The sequence below is a fragment of the Chionomys nivalis genome, chromosome X (genome assembly GCF_950005125.1).
Source record: "Chionomys nivalis chromosome X, mChiNiv1.1, whole genome shotgun sequence".
Taxonomy (NCBI): Eukaryota; Metazoa; Chordata; class Mammalia; order Rodentia; family Cricetidae; genus Chionomys; species Chionomys nivalis.
In genome coordinates, this window is record NC_080112.1 from 10,915,837 (window position 1) to 10,935,141 (window position 19,305).

A 19,305-nucleotide genomic window follows, 5' to 3' on the forward strand; every position below is an offset into this window, starting at 1 on the left:
CCACCGTAGGTTTGAAAACCCTAATGTCCGTCCCCTGCCCCAGCCCCCACTCCACCTCAGCCCAGGCTTTCCAAAATTTCTTTTCAATCCTCCTGGATTCTTGTTTGCTCTCTCAGCGGAACACCTCTTGTATGTCCCCCCCCCCCCCGTGTGTGTGTGTGTGTGTGTGTTCGCGAGCGCGTGCGCGCGCTCGTTCCTTTCCTTGTTAGTGTGCTGGAGGAAGAGAACGGACTCGAGTGTGCATATGTGGTAGGGTGATGGAGGTTAGTGCAACCGCGTTAGGAAACTAGGGTTCCATTGCCTGGGGATCAGGGTCGCTCCTTCCTAGGGGATGTTTTAGGCAAAAGACGAGGTGGATACCGGAAGGAAAGCGTTTTGTCTTTCCCAGTGTGTGGGTAGAAAAGGACTTAAGTGTGGATTTCTGTTGGAGGGTCAAGCGGCTCAGGAATGAGCCCGGATCGAAGTGGTTCGGGTGTCCGGAGGGAGGGCTGCTTGAGAGCCAGGGGGCGGGGGCGGGGGCGGGGATTCGGCGCGTGTATGTAAAGGTGCTGCCTGTGTGCGAGGCTCTGGGTGCGCGCGCGGTGTCTGGTCGGGTGCGCGCGCGCGCCGCTGCCCGCTTGCTTGCCTGCTAAAGGCTGTTCGTTGGTTTTGACCGGCAAGCGGGCGCCAAGAAGCTGGATCCCGATATCTTAGAGACCGCCGCGGAAACCGAGGAGTGAGTCGGAACGCGGTGGACCCTCTACAGGACTTGGGGCTCCAGAGGTGAGTAAATTTCTAGCCCGGGCTGTGCGAGCTCCAAGGAAAGGCGCATAGCCTCTTCCAGGCTGGGCTTGGCAGAGTGCATGTGCGCGCGCTCAGAGGGAAGCAGGTATCTTATTATTTTTAGTTGGAGTCGTGTTGGTTTGGGGTCCGTTGAGTAGACAAAGTGGACACGTTGACAAACCCCCACCCCCAACACCACACACACACACACACACACACACCTCCCACTTGCCTATCCATGGCGTGATCTCTTGTTCTAGAGGGCTGAAAGAATCCTGGTGTCCTTAACATCCCTGCCCCCGGAGGAGCCTGGGCAGCAGGAAAAGTGTCCTGGTCTGTGGCACTGTGAGCTGTCGGGGCTGCTGCTGGGCTGGGCTTTGTGCTCAGTGTCCTACTCTCAGGCACTGTGCGTGGATTTGGATGTGGTTTTTCAGGCGGTGGCCGGAGGACTGCTCGGAGACTGCTGGTACTCAGCAAGATAGGCAATATGTGTGGAAGAGCCTGTGGGTAACTCTGAGAGTCCAGCAAAGCCGGACAGCGACACTTTGCTAGGTTTCTAAATGTTGAGCTGATTTCTGCCTGGGTGGGTGAACAGGATCCTATTGCTGGCTTGGCAGGTGGTGGTAGGGGGCAATGACCCGGCCACAGCTCGAGGGAACAGAACTATAGAGTCACTCTGACTGTGTCAAATGGGTCTTTGATGCCCCTGTGCTATACCCCTCCTGGCCTGAACTAGTCATCTCTTCTTGCGCACCAACTGCATGTCCGGATCTAGAAAGGCCAAAGAAAACTCCAGCAGCTACCTCTTGTGGGATGGGAGCACGCGGAGAAATGTGTGCACAGCGGGACTGAAGGCCCCCGCGACATCTAGCACAGTACCCCACCCCCGCCCGTGCCACCCAGCCTGCGAGGCTGCTGCTCAGGCAGGGTACCCAGGAGGGGGCTGCGCGCCTACTCTAGGCATCAGGATGCGGCAAAACATTGCGGTACGCGCCAGTGACCCCTTCATCCGTCGCCTCCAGCTCGAGCTAGCGCTCAATGGGGGCGACAACGGCCAAGCTCTCCACTGTTCTCCCCCACCCTACCCCCACCTCGGTTCTCAGGGAGGGGGCAGCTGAGGTTTCTCATGTCTTCTGCTATGGTGCCACGTCGACTTGCTGACCCCTTTGGCAGTGGGTTGCACTCTGCAGGCTCGTTTTCTCCGCTTGGGCATGGAGCGCTAGGAGCGGCACTCTGGTGGATGAAGGGTTTGTGTAGTCCTGGGCAGCCTAGGGAGCTGAAGGTCTTGCTAGGCATCACCAAGAGATGGAAATACTGAAAAGCAAATCCTACTCTCTTGGAAGCCTAAGAGGTGGTTTGGTTTTCCCAACCCATAGTTTGTATGGTGGTTTTTGTTATTTTCTTGGTGTGTATTTTTGCTGTTTGTCACGATTTTTAGATTATATTAATGCTATCTCTTTTCCTTACGGTTACTCTTCCTGGCTTCTTTTTTTTTCTTCCTAACCTCGCTTTTCACAGTTCTCCAGCTCTCAGTATCTATTGCCCTATCACTGCCTGTTGGGCTCTCCTTGGTGGGCTGACTCTGCTTTGCTTGTTTGATCCAGCTGCTTTTGGCTTAGTCTATTTCACTGGAATTGCATTCGGGAACTTCCTAGCTCATCCTTGCGCCTCCCCCACTCCCTTTGCTACTTAAAGTAAAAATTACTAATAAGAGGGCAGCTTCATATATTTTTTACATCTGTTATGCTTTTGTGATAAATTCTGGTTATTTGAATTTTATTTTGTTCTGTTTTGCTTTTTGTGTTTTGTTTGTTTTTAGTTTGGTTGCATTTTGGTTTCTTTGTTTTGGGGTGGGGGTGGTTGGGAACAAGAAATGACTCAACTGAACTAAAATAGCTGTTGAAAGCTACATCAACACAAGGCAAAAAGGACCAAGTGAAATTTTGATTTTACAATTGAAGTTGTTTTGGGTGATGTCATGCTTAAAAATTATGACTTCTTTTTGCAACGACAGTCATGCTATAACAGTGAATAAAGGAAATGCCCACCTATATGGCAAACAAATAGCATCTCAGTGACGCTGGCTAGATTCTTAAAATGAAAGCCTTCCTGGATCTTGGCTAATGATTGTCTACCTTGAGTCACATTTGATTTTTACCACTAGCTGATTCCTTGTGAGGAAAAGGAGAAGAAAAAAAAGAATTTTTGTGTGACACATTTTTTCTTTGCCCCATTTTCTCATTGTTTAGCTGAGGAATTTATTTACTTAATTATTATTTGGTGGTGATCATATGACAGTTGCAGCCAGCTTCCTCCCATTCACTACTGGAAAGATTCACAAGCCTAAAATTGCATCAGTAAAATGGTAAAATGCATACTGTTTGTGTCCCATATGTGTTCCATTTATTTCCTTTCCATGAGGCAGAAACTCTCCCTCTCTCCCTTTCTTCCTTGCGCGTGCACGCGTGTGTGTTGTGTGTGTGTGTGTGTGTGTGCGTGCGCACACACAGAGGTTTATATGGGGCTGGCTTCAAAGGGTTAATTTTTGAGCCATTAAACTCTTTCAAGAAGTAATTCTTCATTTGTTTACAGGCAGGGACATGAAGTTATCTTTTAGGGAGGGTGTTTTGGAACTGAAATATTTAGAATTGAATATATCTGCTTCTGTCAAGGACTGTGCCCAAGGACTGTGACATGTGGACTCCTCTTCCTCAGCAGTGACAGGCTGTGACCAAAGCGAAGGTGATATGCGTTTAAATGAAGGGGTCTGTAGGGACTGGGTTCAAACTGACAAGTGAAGAACAGGAAAGGACCAGACAGGCAAAAAAGCCATTTCTGGTGGGTGGAAATACTGCCTGGAAATCAGCTGAGCAGTGCAAGAATAAGCAGGTTCCTTTTCTGCTTCCAGGGACCCCAAAACAAAAAAAAAAATAACTCTATTTTGGAAATGACATACAGCAGAGAAGGTGCTGTTTATTAATCTGCCAGTTTTCTAGAACCCCATAGGGTCACCTGTGCTTTTGAAAGCAGATTACAGGAGCTAACTGATTCATGGCAATGTGCTTACCTAAGTACCAAAACACAGGCAAATTTCTTTCCAGGGCACATTCCATGTAGCTTTTTTAACTGTCTTCTTTAAAGGAATCCAGTCCTCCCACTGCCATCTTTCACTGAAATCTGAGTTCAATTATGGTCTCTAACTAGTTTCAGTTTTTAGCAGAAACCTAGAGAATAGATTTAAACCAATTGTGGTATGTTTGTGGTGTAGAGGACATGAAATAAATGATGCTCTAGGTATATTCATTTTAGTTGCAAATTTCAAGGTCTAGGTTAGTGCTTAAGGGCAAATTTTGGTGGTTCAAGTTAAAAATTGATTTTATTAACATGTAAGTATAATTTAAAATCTCTTTTCTTACCATTTGTTGTATATTCTACACATGCACAAATTACAGATATAATGTACTGTTCAGTGGTGTACAAATCTGGCTTCCTTAAAAATTACAATGCTAGCGATTGTAGCCATGTATTCACAATAAGATAATTTAAGCACACATCTATTTTTCAAGGAATGATCATTGAAAAACTGTTTTCTTTTTATTTTTTAGATTATTTCTCTTTATTCAGAAGCATAGATTTGTTTGCTGATTGCAAGAAGATGTTTCTTTGGCTCTTTCTGATTGTGTCAGCCCTGATTTCTTCAACAAATACTGATTCTGACATATCAGTGGAAATTTGCAATGTGTGTTCCTGCGTGTCAGTAGAGAATGTGCTCTATGTCAACTGTGAGAAGGTTTCAGTCTACAGGCCAAACCAGCTGAAACCACCTTGGTCTAATTTTTATCACCTCAATTTCCAAAACAATTATTTAAATATTCTCTATCCAAATACATTCATGAATTTTTCACATGCAGTTTCTCTGCATTTGGGAAATAATAAGCTGCAGAACATTGAGGGAGGAGCCTTTCTTGGGCTCAGTGCATTAAAGCAGTTGCACTTGAACAACAATGAATTAAAGATTCTCCGAGCTGACACTTTCCTTGGCATAGAGAACTTGGAGTATCTCCAGGCTGACTACAATTTAATCAAGTATATTGAACGAGGAGCCTTCAATAAGCTCCACAAACTGAAAGTTCTCATTCTTAATGACAATCTGATTTCGTACCTTCCTGATAATATTTTTCGATTCGCATCTTTAACCCATCTGGATATACGAGGAAACAGAATCCAGAAACTCCCCTATATTGGCGTTCTGGAACACATTGGCCGGGTTGTTGAATTGCAGCTGGAAGATAACCCTTGGAACTGTAGCTGTGATTTGTTGCCTCTAAAGGCTTGGTTGGAGAATATGCCATATAACATTTACATAGGAGAAGCTATCTGTGAAACTCCCAGTGACTTGTATGGAAGGCTTTTAAAGGAAACCAACAAGCAAGAATTATGCCCCATGGGCACAGGGAGTGATTTTGATGTTCGCATTCTGCCCCCATCTCAACTGGAAAATGGCTTCACTACTCCAAATGGTCACACTACTCAAACAACCTTGCACAGATTAGTGACCAAACCACCCAAAACAACAAATCCTTCCAAAATCTCTGGAATAGTGGCAGGCAAAGCCCTCTCCAACCGAAATCTCAGTCAAATTGTGTCATACCAAACAAGAGTGCCTCCTCTTACACCTTGCCCGGCACCTTGCTTTTGCAAAACACATCCTTCTGATTTAGGACTGAGTGTGAATTGCCAGGAGAAAAATATACAATCCATGTCTGAACTGATACCAAAACCTTTAAATGCCAAGAAGTTGCATGTCAATGGCAATAACATCAAAGATATGGACATTTCAGACTTCACTGAGTTTGAAGGACTGGATTTGCTCCATTTAGGCAGCAATCAAATCACAGTGATCAAAGGTGAAGTGTTCCACAATCTTACCAATCTGCGCAGGCTTTATCTCAATGGCAACCAGATCGAAAGGCTGTACCCTGAAATATTTTCAGGCCTTCACAACCTGCAGTATCTGTATTTGGAATACAATTTGATTAAGGAAATCTTAGCAGGCACTTTTGACCCCATGCCCAATTTGCAGCTACTGTACCTGAACAACAATCTCTTAAAAAGCCTGCCAGTTTACATTTTCTCTGGAGCACCCCTTGCTAGACTGAACCTGAGGAACAACAAATTCATGTACTTACCTGTCAGTGGAGTCCTTGATCAGTTGCAGTCTCTTACCCAGATTGATTTAGAGGGCAACCCTTGGGACTGCACTTGTGACTTGGTAGCATTAAAGCTGTGGCTAGAGAAGCTAAATGATGGGATTGTTGTGAAAGAACTGAAATGTGAGACTCCTGTTCAGTTTGCCAACATTGAACTGAAGTCCCTCAAAAATGAAATCTTATGTCCTAAACTCTTAAACAAGCCATCTTCACCATTCACAAGCCCTCCACCTGCAATTACATTTACCACTCCATTGGGTCCCATTCGAAGTCCTCCAGGGGGTCCAGTACCTCTGTCTATTTTAATCTTAAGCATATTGGTGGTCCTCATTTTAACTGTGTTTGTTGCATTTTGCCTTCTTGTTTTTGTGCTGAGACGCAACAAGAAACCCACAGTGAAGCACGAAGGTCTGGGGAATCCTGAGTGTGGCTCCATGCAGCTGCAACTAAGGAAGCATGACCACAAAACCAATAAAAAAGATGAACAGAGCACAGAAGCATTCATTCCACAAACCATAGAACAGATGAGCAAGAGTCATACCTGTGGCCTGAAAGAGTCTGAAACTGGGTTCATGTTTTCAGATCCTCCGGGACAGAAGGTCATGATGAGAAATGCTGCTGACAAAGACAAAGATTTACTGCATGTAGATACCAGGAAGAGACTGAGTACAATTGATGAGCTGGATGAACTATTCCCAAGCAGAGATTCCAATGTGTTTATTCAGAATTTTCTTGAAAGCAAAAAGGAGTATAACAGCATTGGTGTCAGTGGCTTTGAGATTCGCTATCCAGAAAAACAAGATAAAAAAAACAAGAAGTCACTGATAGGTGGTAACCACAGCAAAATTGTTGTGGAACAAAGGAAGAGTGAGTATTTTGAACTGAAGGCAAAACTTCAGAGTTCCCCTGACTACCTACAGGTCCTTGAGGAGCAAACAGCTTTGAATAAGATATAGGCCATGTAATCCGACTTCATACAGAGGACATTATTTAATGATGAAAGTGCCTTTTGTTGACTTCTAATTTCCAAATACTATATTATCATTAGGCATAGAGGCAGGTGTTTCTGAGGGTATCTGATTAACTGTAGCTCTAAAGATGTGTCAAGTAGAAGAGAATTTCCTTAATAGATTTTACTACATAAAACCTATACTGTGGAGTCCTGTGGGGATACTGCAAACTCTATTGCCAAAGGGATGCTTTATAAATATAATATACTGAATTTAACCTTAAGAGGCAAATCAGTTTTGTACTCTTTTTGCTTTGTAAAGCAAACTCAAGAAAACTGGTACCAGTGTTTGTACCTCAGCTGGGTCCTTCATCTTGCACGTAGATTAAGTTGGTGAAACTGGAATAACCCTTCTTGATTTGTGGCATTGTAACAACTCTGTGTAACGATTACCTGAAAAGTGTACAAAACAAGCATGCAAAGAGAGAATATTTGATAGTATTTGTAAATTGGTAAAATATATGGCCTGCATCTTGAAACTGCTGGATTTATAATGTTAAATTGTGCAAATACTTGTTTAAAATATATCATGCATTACATAACTATAAAATACATTTGAACACTTTAAATATTACCTGTCTATACATAAAATCCTAAAGGAGAAAAAATAAATGTGAGTTGCATAGCATTTGTGGTGATCTAGAGAAAAATATGATGTTTATCAGAATTAAACATGGCTCAAATTAAACTAGAGTTTGTTCTCAGTTATGTCAAATACCCACAATCCTTAAAGGTTGTCCCAAATTAGCAAAGTGCTTACCGTGTGAGCGCACCCAAAGCTATTTTTGTAACATAATTCATATTTATGAAGTACTTTATATACTAAATAGGAAACCATGTACTCCTTAATATGTATTTAATATGCCCGACTTATATTCCTGATCACAGCAAATTTATCAGTAAGTATAAATTGCGATAAGAAAAAAACATTAAAATGAAACTGAAGCTAATGTGTACAGAAATATTTTGGGCTCTCTGATCAGGTGTAATTTAAAAGTAGAAAAAAATACAAAAAATACCCACAAAATTTTAAAAAAAATCTGTGCTATTCTTGTGAATTTAGCGTATTATCTTCAGATTTGTTACCAACTGTGCATTTTAAAATAGGCTCCTTAGTTTTATAGTATTGTGTCTGGGGCAGTTGTTATTTGCCATCAATTGTCTTGCATTTCAGGATTCTATGAGCTTAATTCAAATAGTTTTAATTACAATATTTAACAAAATAATGACTAAGGTTAATATATCTTATATGCATCAATATCCTGTTCTTTCATCATTCTGACTACTACCAGATAATCTAGTAGAACTGTGAACATCACAGCAAATCTTGGCTATCAAAGCCACAGTGTAAAATGCTTGCACTGGACTCGGATGAATTCATGATCTACAACTACAGCTGATATGCCCCTGTGTTTGTATGTGCTGTTAAGTTCTAGATCAAAATTGATCAAATGAATGAAGTATTTGATAATTTGTTGATATCTGAAGATGTTTAATATCTCTGATTAGAAAATCAATATTCTGAAACTCATTGCCTTTGCCTTCTTGTCCAGTTTTGTGTGCGTGTGCGTGTGTGTGTGTTGTGGTGTGATTAATTATTGTATTATTCAGTAAGGAAGCCAAGAAAGCAAACAGGTATTCTTCATGAATTTCAAGTGGCAGATATTTTGGTGTAGCTTCTAAAAGGATATTACAGTTAACGTTGTAACAGCAATCCCTTTATTAAATACTAATTTCAAGATTTTATTTGTTGGTTCCAATTTTTTAAAGAAAAAAATATGTGTGTGTGTGCACGCATGTGTATTTGGGTGTATATTCATATATGTAGTTAATTTGGAGGTTTTTTTTAGATAGCAAATAAAATCTCCCTATGTATGTGCTGGTGCTCTTAAACTTTAATGTGTAATTTTCAGTTTCATGACAATCTGTGAAACTTTACATAGATATAAGTACATCCAAACAAACAATGCTTTCTGATCTTGAAAGAAAAGAAGTGCGTTCAAATGCTAATTTTCATCTGCAGTTTCATAAGGACATTTAATATGCCATTACCATGCATGCATGCATCCATGGATTAAAGGGCTCCTAATGCACACTGACAAGATAAAGATGTGAAGGCTTCCAACAAAGTGTTTTTGTTTTTCCTGTCAATAAAGTGTGAATTCAGAAATCTTAAATGGACACTTATAGGAGGAACCAGTAAACTCCATGCATAATCTGGGACTAATAGGTTGTTGGGATCATGCCTTTTCATTCAGTATGATGATGCTTGGAAGATGTTTCAAGGTTTCTGCAGAATTGTCAGCGGCAAGAGTACCTACCACCATCTCAAAGCTTGCTGTAGTATATCAGCTATCTCACACTCTACTGCTGAAAGCTATAAATGCTCAAAAACTTTTAAGAAAAAAGAGTAATTTAACTGTATGTGCTTATTTGGAGGTTCTACTTATAAATGGAAGTTAATGAATTCTTGGTTAAGGCTAATATGCTTTCCTTAACTAAAGTCATTGTGCCTACATTATACAGTGTATGCTATTTTGCACCTGTCTATCATTAGTTCTTATATCATTTATGGTACTGTAGTTACGTATAAATTCTTAGTTGAGTACAAGAGCAGTTTAAATACTGTATCTGTGTTTTTTGGCTTCAGCCTATATTCTTGATGTAGTTTAACCCCTTGAGATATAATATGTACATGGTAAAACATTTTTTTTTAGTAGACTTTGATTCAAATCTTAAAAAGCCAAGAAGTGATCATCTCTAATGTGGTATAACACATCATGGTCTTCTTGGCATTGTATTCTTGTGTATGAACTGTGTTAGAACAGTTGCAGAGAACACTAGATCTTATGAAATCAGTGAAGGGGTGAGATAATATATTGTGTCCGTGTAATATAAATCAAGTTTTAAATTATTTTTTTATGAAATCGATAAAAATGATCTTTGTGTAATTTTATGAGAAAGCAGCTATTAAAGTACAGTGATTCAAATACACAAGGCAATTTATATCCTATACTTAGTTTTCCATTCTAAATAACACTATCAACAAATATGTTAATTGAAAATATATTACAGACCATTACCATTTGTTGCTTTTCATAAACATTTAGTTTTGTGCTCCATAAGGAAGCAAAAATATTAAAGGACATGGCCTCATGAGTAATGCCACAGGTATTTCAGAAATATCAAAGTCAATCTATAAATGTATAGTGATAATATTTATCTAAAATATCATTTGCAAGACTTACATGGATCGTTTCTGAAATGAGCAAGCACAGTGAGATTTTCTTCCATCTTTCATTTTTTTCTTTAATTTTTTTCTCATCATTGCATCCAAAGAGTTAGGAAGAAAATATATTAAGAATGTATTTATAGTTACTATTTTGAAATAAAGTAGAGAGTATGTATTATATTGTTTTTACCCTAGTTCAATTATTTCTATTTTAGATTAATTAATAAAAACAGGTGATGCTATAAAATCTAATGTAAATCACAGAACGAACAGTTCTAATGAATTTTGTTTGCTTTGAATTACACCAAGGTATTAGAACTTATTAAATGTCATTTTTCTGGAACCATTAATAAAATTGTTTGGTACAAAGTTATTTCTTAAGCCACTGTTTGTTAAGTATATTTATCTTTTCATTGTTTTTCAGAAAAAAATAAATAAAACAGTCACCAAACTGATTATATAACTCAAACTTAAGGGTGATATATATATATATATATATATATATATATATATATATATCTTTATAATACTGTTTACACTCAACCTAATTTTTAAGCCTCTGTTAAAAGATTTTTTTCTTTATAAATGTAGTTTCAATCTGTATTCCTTTGTAGTGGCAGTCCCTCAGAGAACAGTTGTCAGAGACTGTCAAAATCAACATACTCTGATCCTTTTGTATTCTCATCATTTAGAATCCAACATAACTTCAAATGGGCAAATATTAGTATTCAATCTGAACTATCAACTCAAATATTTTCATAGAAACTTCAGAACCTCTACATTCCATAGCAAGCTTGACTCATTTCAAGTTGCTTAGATACTTAATGACTATTTCTAACTTAGCTTCTTTTAAGGTAACCAAAAATATCAGTCAATTATTTGATATATTTTCTGTGGTTGGAAAAAAATGAACGAATTGCATTATTGTTAAATTGAGTGCAGAAAAAATATCGAAAGACTGCCTATGCCATAAAGTGATTTTAATCATATATTCTTAAGCTAATTGAAAAAAGAGTGCACAGAAGTATAAAATGAGATTTCTGTGGCTTTATAACTATACATAAACTGTGCTGGAAGTTGGCGCAATATAGATCAGATTGGAAGCACAAGGTTCTCAACCACTCCAGTATGTAGACAAGTGACATCAAGTCAAGAGCCATACTCATGTTCAGTGTTCATTCAATTAGTTACAGGTCAGATTAACTGAACTGAACTGTTGGCAGTGTCCCTTACTAGTAGTTTCAAGTTTAACTGACAATTGTTATCTCTCAATTGCAGATTTCTAGGGGATCTCACTTTTGTTAAATTAAAACCAAATGGGAGATTAAATGAACCTAAATAACTTATTTGTTTTTTACAAAAGCTACGTGTAGTATAAATTTTAATTTAATTTTATTGTATTATTTTCTTTATTTAGTTTCTAGTGATTTATAGAATATCATTGGAGAAGGAAAAATTAAAGAAATTGGCTCTATTATTTTTTATATGAAATACTATGATATTCTATAATTTTGCAAAACTTTTTTATTTTGTTGTTCTTATATTTACACAGGGGAAATGCATTGAAGATCTGAGGCAATGGAATACTTTGGGTCCAGAAATTATGACACTGGGAATATAAAATATCTGAGTTCCACATTGTTTGGTAATTACAAGTTACAATTGCAATAGAACCCAGAACCAAGAGATAATAAGTCAATATTCCACTATAGTTTGCTTTTGTAGACATTGCTTGCACATAATCACAAATTCTAGCCATTCTAATATTATGATATAATGGAAAATTGCTTTAAAATTTATGAATAAATTCTTAGAGAGCTAATGGGAGTATGTAATGAATAAATACCTGCCTTTACTTTTAAATTGGCTATAGAGAGACAAGGAAGTCTTTTAGAATACCTGAACAATGTATTTCTTTCAGTTGGGAACTCACAAAAAATTGTATCAAATGCTGTTGGTAAACATCTAAGGAATCCATGTTGTGCAATTGATATTAATTATGGAAACATTTAAGAATTGCATTAAGCATTGTCCTCCTTTCTAAGAAATTACAATGTATATTTACATCATTGTTTTATGTGAACTATGTGCTAAAATTCTGGAGTTGGTATGGAGTAACTTTAATGCTGTTTTCAAGAATAAAAGTCTTTTCTTATAGGTCATATGTGTAGAAATTCAGTGTTTTTATTAGTCTGATTTTAGCAAAGCTCAAGTACAAAGAGAAATTCAATTAATTTGCTATTTACTTGGTATGAGTTACCCTATTACTTTACATAAAATAAGTATGAAAGTTATATCTGTACATATGCACATGCACACAGAAAATAATACACACAAACACTGAATGATACACAAATACTAGTTGTTAAATATTGAAATGTTCCTGACTTATTTAAATTTTACAGATCTCTCATCCTCATTGATAACTTTTTTTCATTTTAAATTGAAACCTAACCATTGTATAGTATATAGTAGTAGTTGGACTGAGCTTATCACCTCGGTTTTCAGTCACACAATTGTCAAGTGATTTGATTTTTGATTTTCCTCGTTTATTCAATTTCTCATTTGGCATATATATATATATATATATATATATATATATATATATATTGGTTTTTCGAGACAGGGTTTCTCTGTAGCTTTGGTGCCCGTCCCGGAACTAGCTCTTGTAGACCAGGCTGGCCTCGAACTCCCAGAGATCCGCCTGCCTCTGCCTCCCGAGTGCTGGGATTAAAGGCGTGCACCACCACCCGGCTTGGCTCATAATTTGTATGCTTATTAAATGAATATCACGTGCTATTTACAGAACACCAGCCATGATGCAAATCAAGCTTGCTACAAGATGTATAAACAAGCTCAGAGAAGCATGTGGATACTATGTATATAGAATCATCTATATAAAAAACAAGGAATTCTTTGGTGAGATTTGTGATTAAAAATTACTAGAACATGCAAATCTGTTTTAAAAGAAAGACGATTTGGTTGAAACTGGAGACTAGAGATTAGGTAGGACAATAAGGTCAAAGAAGTATTCACAAAAACAGATATCAGATCTCAAAACCTAATTGCTGAAAAGTCTTCTTGGTCAAAATATACCAAATGTTAAACTCATTTTCTTTACTTTAACTGTGATCTATTTCTTTTAAATTAATATGAAATCTAAGAAGTTCCAGTACAGCAATCCTAATTATTTTTTTTCAGGTAAACTAGTAAAATAAAACATATCCCTTGGATGATACATTTTTTTCTGTTGTTGGAAGAATTTATGGGTTGATGTTAAAGCCTTCTTATTTGGTATTTTTATTAAAATAATGTCAAGCAATATTTTTGTTTAATAGAAGTAGATAAAACATACATATTGTACCTAAGATTATTTTAGGGACTCAAATAGATTGTTTTTAGCATTTAAGTTCCAATGGCATAATAAAATTTTGCAAGGTTTTCTGATTTGTTTTCAGAAAATTTACTTCAGTAGAAAATAGCAAGTGCCTATTTCAGAAACCATTTCCTGCATGGATCCCCAGGAAATCATGTATCTGCCATGGATCCCTTTGCTCCATAGCAGGATATGCCATCTTTGCCAAGTCTTCCCTGCTGAAAATTATTCTCTTCTGCTGTTATGAACAGCCAGCACTATCTATGGCACAGACTAGCTTAGGGAGTTTTTTTTTTTTCTAGTGGTAATATATATGTAACTATAAGATTCTGGGGCTAAGCATCAATTTGCCAGTATAAGGTTATGATACCCAAGAGTTTTGTGTATTTTCCACACTGAATCTTTCTTTTTGTTCATCAGTTATCCTCCTTCCCACAGGAACTGCTTGTCATTTTATTCAATACTATTCTTCAAAGTAGAAACTACTCTCCACTCTGGAAACACACTTATTTATAAGAAAGAATCCTCATACTTTGCATTACCAGTTTCTTCTTAAAAGTTTTAGAAATACAGAAAATTCAGTGCAGTAAATCTTGCTGAAACAAAAATAAGTATAAGAAGACAGAGTTAGCAGCAGAAAATTCAACTTTTGTAAGATGTTTTTGGTCAAGACAGAATCTGAACAATCACTTTGCACTCTGAAACCCCCTACTTTAAATATGGAAGTAAACTATTGCTGACCTGTTGGTAAGGTTGCCACATGGTTCCCACAGACATGGCTATTATTTTCTCCTTACACTCAGTACTTCAAAAAATATTTGTTTTTTTGTTAGATTTGGTACAGCTGCTGAAATGCTGCTGCATCAATTCTTATCATGGAAATTCATAAATCCTTATTTTCAGTAAGTAATTAAGCAGTTACACAGAAATGTGTATTGGAAACTGAATAAAACCATCAGAATTAAGAAGTCAGTCAGTGCATACTTAAGAAAAGAAGGTATTAAGAGAATCAAATGGAAGCATTTAATTAAAAATTACATCTAGGTCCACGAATCTCCCTTTGAATTTGTCATTTTTTTCCAATAGGCTCCATTATGTATATTATAAAGCAGTAATGCTTAGCCTGTAGGCAGCATTTCCACTCTCTGTTTACTATTTCCAGATGCCTACACCATGCCACAAAGCCAACTGTGGACATGGTCTATCATTGCCACCCTGGTCAAGGAACTCCTGACACACAGCATAATATTTTCATCGTACTGTTTTGTTTTATTTTAAAATTCAAGAGAAACTGAGAATCTATGGGTAAGGTTATACAAGAAAACCCATTGAGGCACAACTGTAATTTTTATAGGGTTCCACAGCAGCATGCAACTAGAAAGAACTAGCTATAGGGCCTGGACTTCTTTACCCTCAGTGTCCAAGGTGAGAATTGTCCAGAAAAGAAAAATAAAAGCTATGTAAAAGCAATAATTCTTATAAAGGCTTACACTAAATGATCTTGGAAGAAGTATATGTGAAAAGTTTCTGGAGTACGTGCCAGTACAATTCAAGTCAAAATTATCAAGAAAAATGTATCCTGGGTATTAAAAAACTTGATCTATTTTAGTTTATTAGTAAACAATACATTCTATGCATTAATTAATGCCAATCAATAATCAGCAAATGCTATTTATATATTAAGCATCATGTTTTTTAGATAAAAAATTCAATAATTTCTCCAATTGCCAAGGCTTTTGTTTTGAGTGGTAGCATTTTACAAAGGAAAAATAGCTTCCTCCATCCACTGCACTGAAGATGGCATTATAGTACCAGAATCAAGGATTTTCTTGTATTTATTATTTCTATCCAAAAATTCAATTTTTAGCTGTACTTTGAGCTAGTAAATGAAGCACAAAGTTTGGTATCATTGTATCCTCTTCGGTAATTGTATTTGGATCATTTTTTTTAAATTTACACTTAATTAGATGCAATTATAAATTACTCCAGTGAATTATAGTTGTTGTAGTTTAGGTGGTAGATCAATAGAAATTACTAGAAACAAGTGAAAATTATCTTCACTATAAAAAGATGTACTCATTAATATTCTTTGCAATTTCATTTTACTGAAATAGAAAGTTATCTTTAAAAGAAGAGGAAAAAAATATGTCTTCAGATTTTAAGGATTTTGATTCTTCAGTCTTTCTATGCTTTTTTAAGATTTGGGGAGCATTCTGTGATGGCTGATAATGCAATTATGATTTTGTTTTAGTTCAATGCTATTAGTGAGAAACTCATCAAAGGTAATATGCCATAGTCCCTGGGCCTTTTAATTACAAAATCTATTCCTTCAGGTAATGGTAACTCATTCAAAATTAACAGATTTATGCTTTGAACTCCTGTTTCGCTTCTATTAGTCACAGTGTTAAATGAATAAATAACCTTTGCTTAATTAATTTTTCATTAAATTTAAGAAAATTAGAGAGAAATAAAAATACTTCTCTCAATTCAAGCACTAACATGTTTAAATGATGATGAGGGCAGGACATATTGATCCTTTATCTTTCTTCTCTCCGTAGTCATGTAGCCCTGATGTTACTACCACTTCATCCTGCACTGGAAGTCCCACAAGAGCTCACTCAACACCTTCTTTATGACAGCATTCATGTACTGTACCTCATACTAAAACTTTTTATGTTTAAAGCTGTTTTTTGTTTATTAGTGCATTTTCCTAATTCACAGCCAGATACCAGATTTACAGTCATTTTAAAAGACAATGTCAAGAGGTAGGAAAAGAGAATGCATTGATTAAACAGATGATAATATTTCAGGCATATGACAGACCAGGCCTTTCTTAGATTCCTTTATGATTATCACATGTCAAACTAGTACAGCTCATATCAGTAGTGAGTGAGATGGATTTAAATACACTCTCAAGGAGTCATATGTGAGACTGTTATAAAGACTTTTCTTTAATTCAGTCTAATTCACTATCAGACCGGAACAAAGGAGCAGGGTCAGCCACTTAAAGATCTTCCTTGGAAATGACATTCAAATTAAAATACTGAGAAGTTCATATTAGTTGTTGAACACGGGTTGGGGAGGTGTATGAGGCTAAGGAAACAATATGAGCTATGGCACCCATGTGGTGAGGAAAGTAACAGCTGCATCACAATAGTAGACATTTCTAACTATAGGTTGACATTTTTGCAAAGTACCAGAGAACAAATATTAGAGAATTCAGCATCTATGGTATCTCCATTACAAGTAACTGACTATGCTCTTGTAGGATAAGAAAGAGGGATACAATAAGTAAACTTATTGACGTTTCTGTGTTTCTAATAACATTTATTGATAAGAATAAAATGGTGAACAAATTTGGCCTCTGGATCCAGGGGCTGAATACCAAGCTCGTGAAGAGCCTGGTATGAGTAGAATTTTGCTATACATTAGGAAGTCAACAAAAGCTTTCAAAAGCAATGGCATCATAAATCTTGTTTAAGACAAGACAAGCTATTATCTGGTATATGGAAGATCAACTAAAAGGAGTGAGGAGCAGAGTTTAAGGGGGGAAAATATTAACTCACTTGGTAGTCGAAGCTGCCCTGGAACTCATGGAGAACCACCTGTCTCTGTCTTGTGAGTAAATGCAGGGATTAAAGTAAATACCACGATGACCAGCTGTGAGTTATACAGACTTTGCAGAACTAGACAATAAAATGGAAATGAGGATCAATGGTGAAAGTGACTTTACAGTCATAAGTTTATGAAGATGTTTTCCATTGAGATAGATGTCTAAGGAGAAGTGTCATAAAAGGGAACAAGACCAGAAAGCAAAGCCCATCAATGACTGTAGCTTTGAGATTTGTTTTTACTAATTTCTTTTTCTGTGTGCCTTCTGGATCCAAATCACCTAGGTGCTCAGAGCTCCGTGTGTGTGTGTGTTTATGTATCTATCTAGATAGTTGTTGTAATATGAGTGGCGGTGGGGCTGCGTCCCGCCACCCAGCTAGCTTTACCCGAAATAATTACATGGAAACTGCATTCTTTTAAACACTGCCTGGCCCATTAGTTCCAGCCTCTTATTGGCTAGCTCTTACATATTGATCTAACCCATTTTTAATATTCTGTGTAGCACCACGAGCTGGCTTACCAGGAAAGATCTTAACCAGTGTCTGTCTGGAGTATGAGAATCATGGCGACTCCTGACTCGGCTTCTTTCTCCCAGCGTTCTGTTCTGTTTACTCCACCTATCTAAATTTTACCCTATCAGAGGCCAAGCAGTTTCTTTATTAATTAACCAATGAAAGCAACAGATTAAAAAAAATCACTCCCACATCAGATAGTCAAAGGGAAAACCAAGGCTAAAGAGTTCAGGAAGCAAAAGCAAAAGTGGCATTAAAAAAATAACACAACGACCAATTGGGTTTAGCGTTGCTGAAAGACAGCAGAGCTGCCTACCCAGGCTCTTCTGGTGTAAGACCTGCTTGAATTTTATACAAGACAAATACAAAAACAATTGTATGTCTCTATGTCCTACAAAAAGATCAAAAATTTCAAACAAAATTGCATAGACAAGGGATAGACTGAGAAATGCTAGACAAGAATCAGGTCCAAAATACTGAGCAATACCGAAGCAAAAGCTGAGTGTAGAAAAGATAGTGGGATTCTTCAGGGAATCATAGAATCAGCAAATCTAGCAGCAGTAGAGTTACGCCAAGAGGAAGTTAAAGGGCAGATTCAAAGCAGGAGAAGTGAGCTTCAGAAAAGCTCATCAAAATCTAGCACCTTTAAAAATGTTCTATACCTTGTTGTCCTGCACTACCAAGGGCAAGTGACAAACAGGAGTTTTTGTGCTTTAGGTTTTTGGTGAAAGGATTGAATTGTAGCACTTTTTTGAGAGAAAAAATACACTCCTATTTTTTTCTGCAAACAGCTCCTAAACAGAATACATTATTTAAATTAAAGTTGATCCATATTTATTGCCTATGTACCTTGTGTTTTCTCTGGGCTGAAACTGAAGGAGGCAGAAACATTAGAGCAAATACACAAGTATACAAGGAGTAAGAGTCTAGAAGAAGATAGAAATATTCAAAGAAAATGACTGAATAGCTGGAGCAACACATTCTCAATGCTCATTAATAAAGGCAATGTACTCACAAAAATTAGATGTTTAGCTATGAAAAGGAAGAAAAACTTCATGGTAGAGGAGCATGGTGATCTAACATTTTAAGTATAATATGGGGTGTCTTATTTGCTTTCTGTTGCTATGGCAAACACTATAACCAAAAGTCACCTGTGGAGAAAAAAATGAAGGGAAGCCAGAACAGGGACTCAAGGCAGGAACCTCTAGGCAGACACTGAAGCAGAGTCGTGGAGGAACATTGCTAACTGTCTTGATCCCATGGCTTACTCAGTTACCTATCTTATATAGCACATGAATACCTGTCCAGGAGTGGCACAGATTCCAATAGGTTAAATGCACCGATTTCAATCACTATTCAAGAAAATGTCCCTACAGCCTCACTAACAGGCCAGTCAGATAGACTGATTATCTCAACTGATATCCTCTTCCCAGATTACCCTAGTTTATATAAAGTTGGCAAAATGTACCTCTAGTACAAGAGGAGAGAAAAATTAGCCTATAACCAATAGTTAATGGTAAAACAGAGAAAGGTAAGTGAGCACAGTCTTCTCAGGGGAATAAGTAACTCAGTGTGATCAAAGCATCTACTCC

General features: G+C 37.4%; 1 protein-coding gene across 3 annotated transcripts; it reads left to right on the forward strand.

Annotated features, from left to right (window-relative positions):
• The first annotated feature begins 226 nt into the window (after nt 1-226).
• Slitrk4 (SLIT and NTRK like family member 4) lies at nt 227-12,553 on the forward strand. Of its 3 annotated transcripts, XM_057760089.1 has the most exons (3): nt 227-263; nt 661-762; nt 4,368-12,553. In XM_057760089.1, the coding sequence occupies exon 3, from the start codon at nt 4,418-4,420 to the stop codon at nt 6,926-6,928; it is 2,511 nt and encodes an 836-aa protein (XP_057616072.1). In that variant the 5' UTR covers nt 227-263; nt 661-762; nt 4,368-4,417; the 3' UTR covers nt 6,929-12,553. The 3 variants fall into 3 exon arrangements, with proteins under 3 accessions (XP_057616072.1, XP_057616071.1, XP_057616073.1); XM_057760088.1 differs by lacking the exon at nt 227-263 and having other exon boundaries at nt 590-762; XM_057760090.1 differs by lacking the exons at nt 227-263; nt 661-762 and adding an exon at nt 3,471-3,504.
• Nucleotides 12,554-19,305: the final 6,752 nt, after the last annotated feature.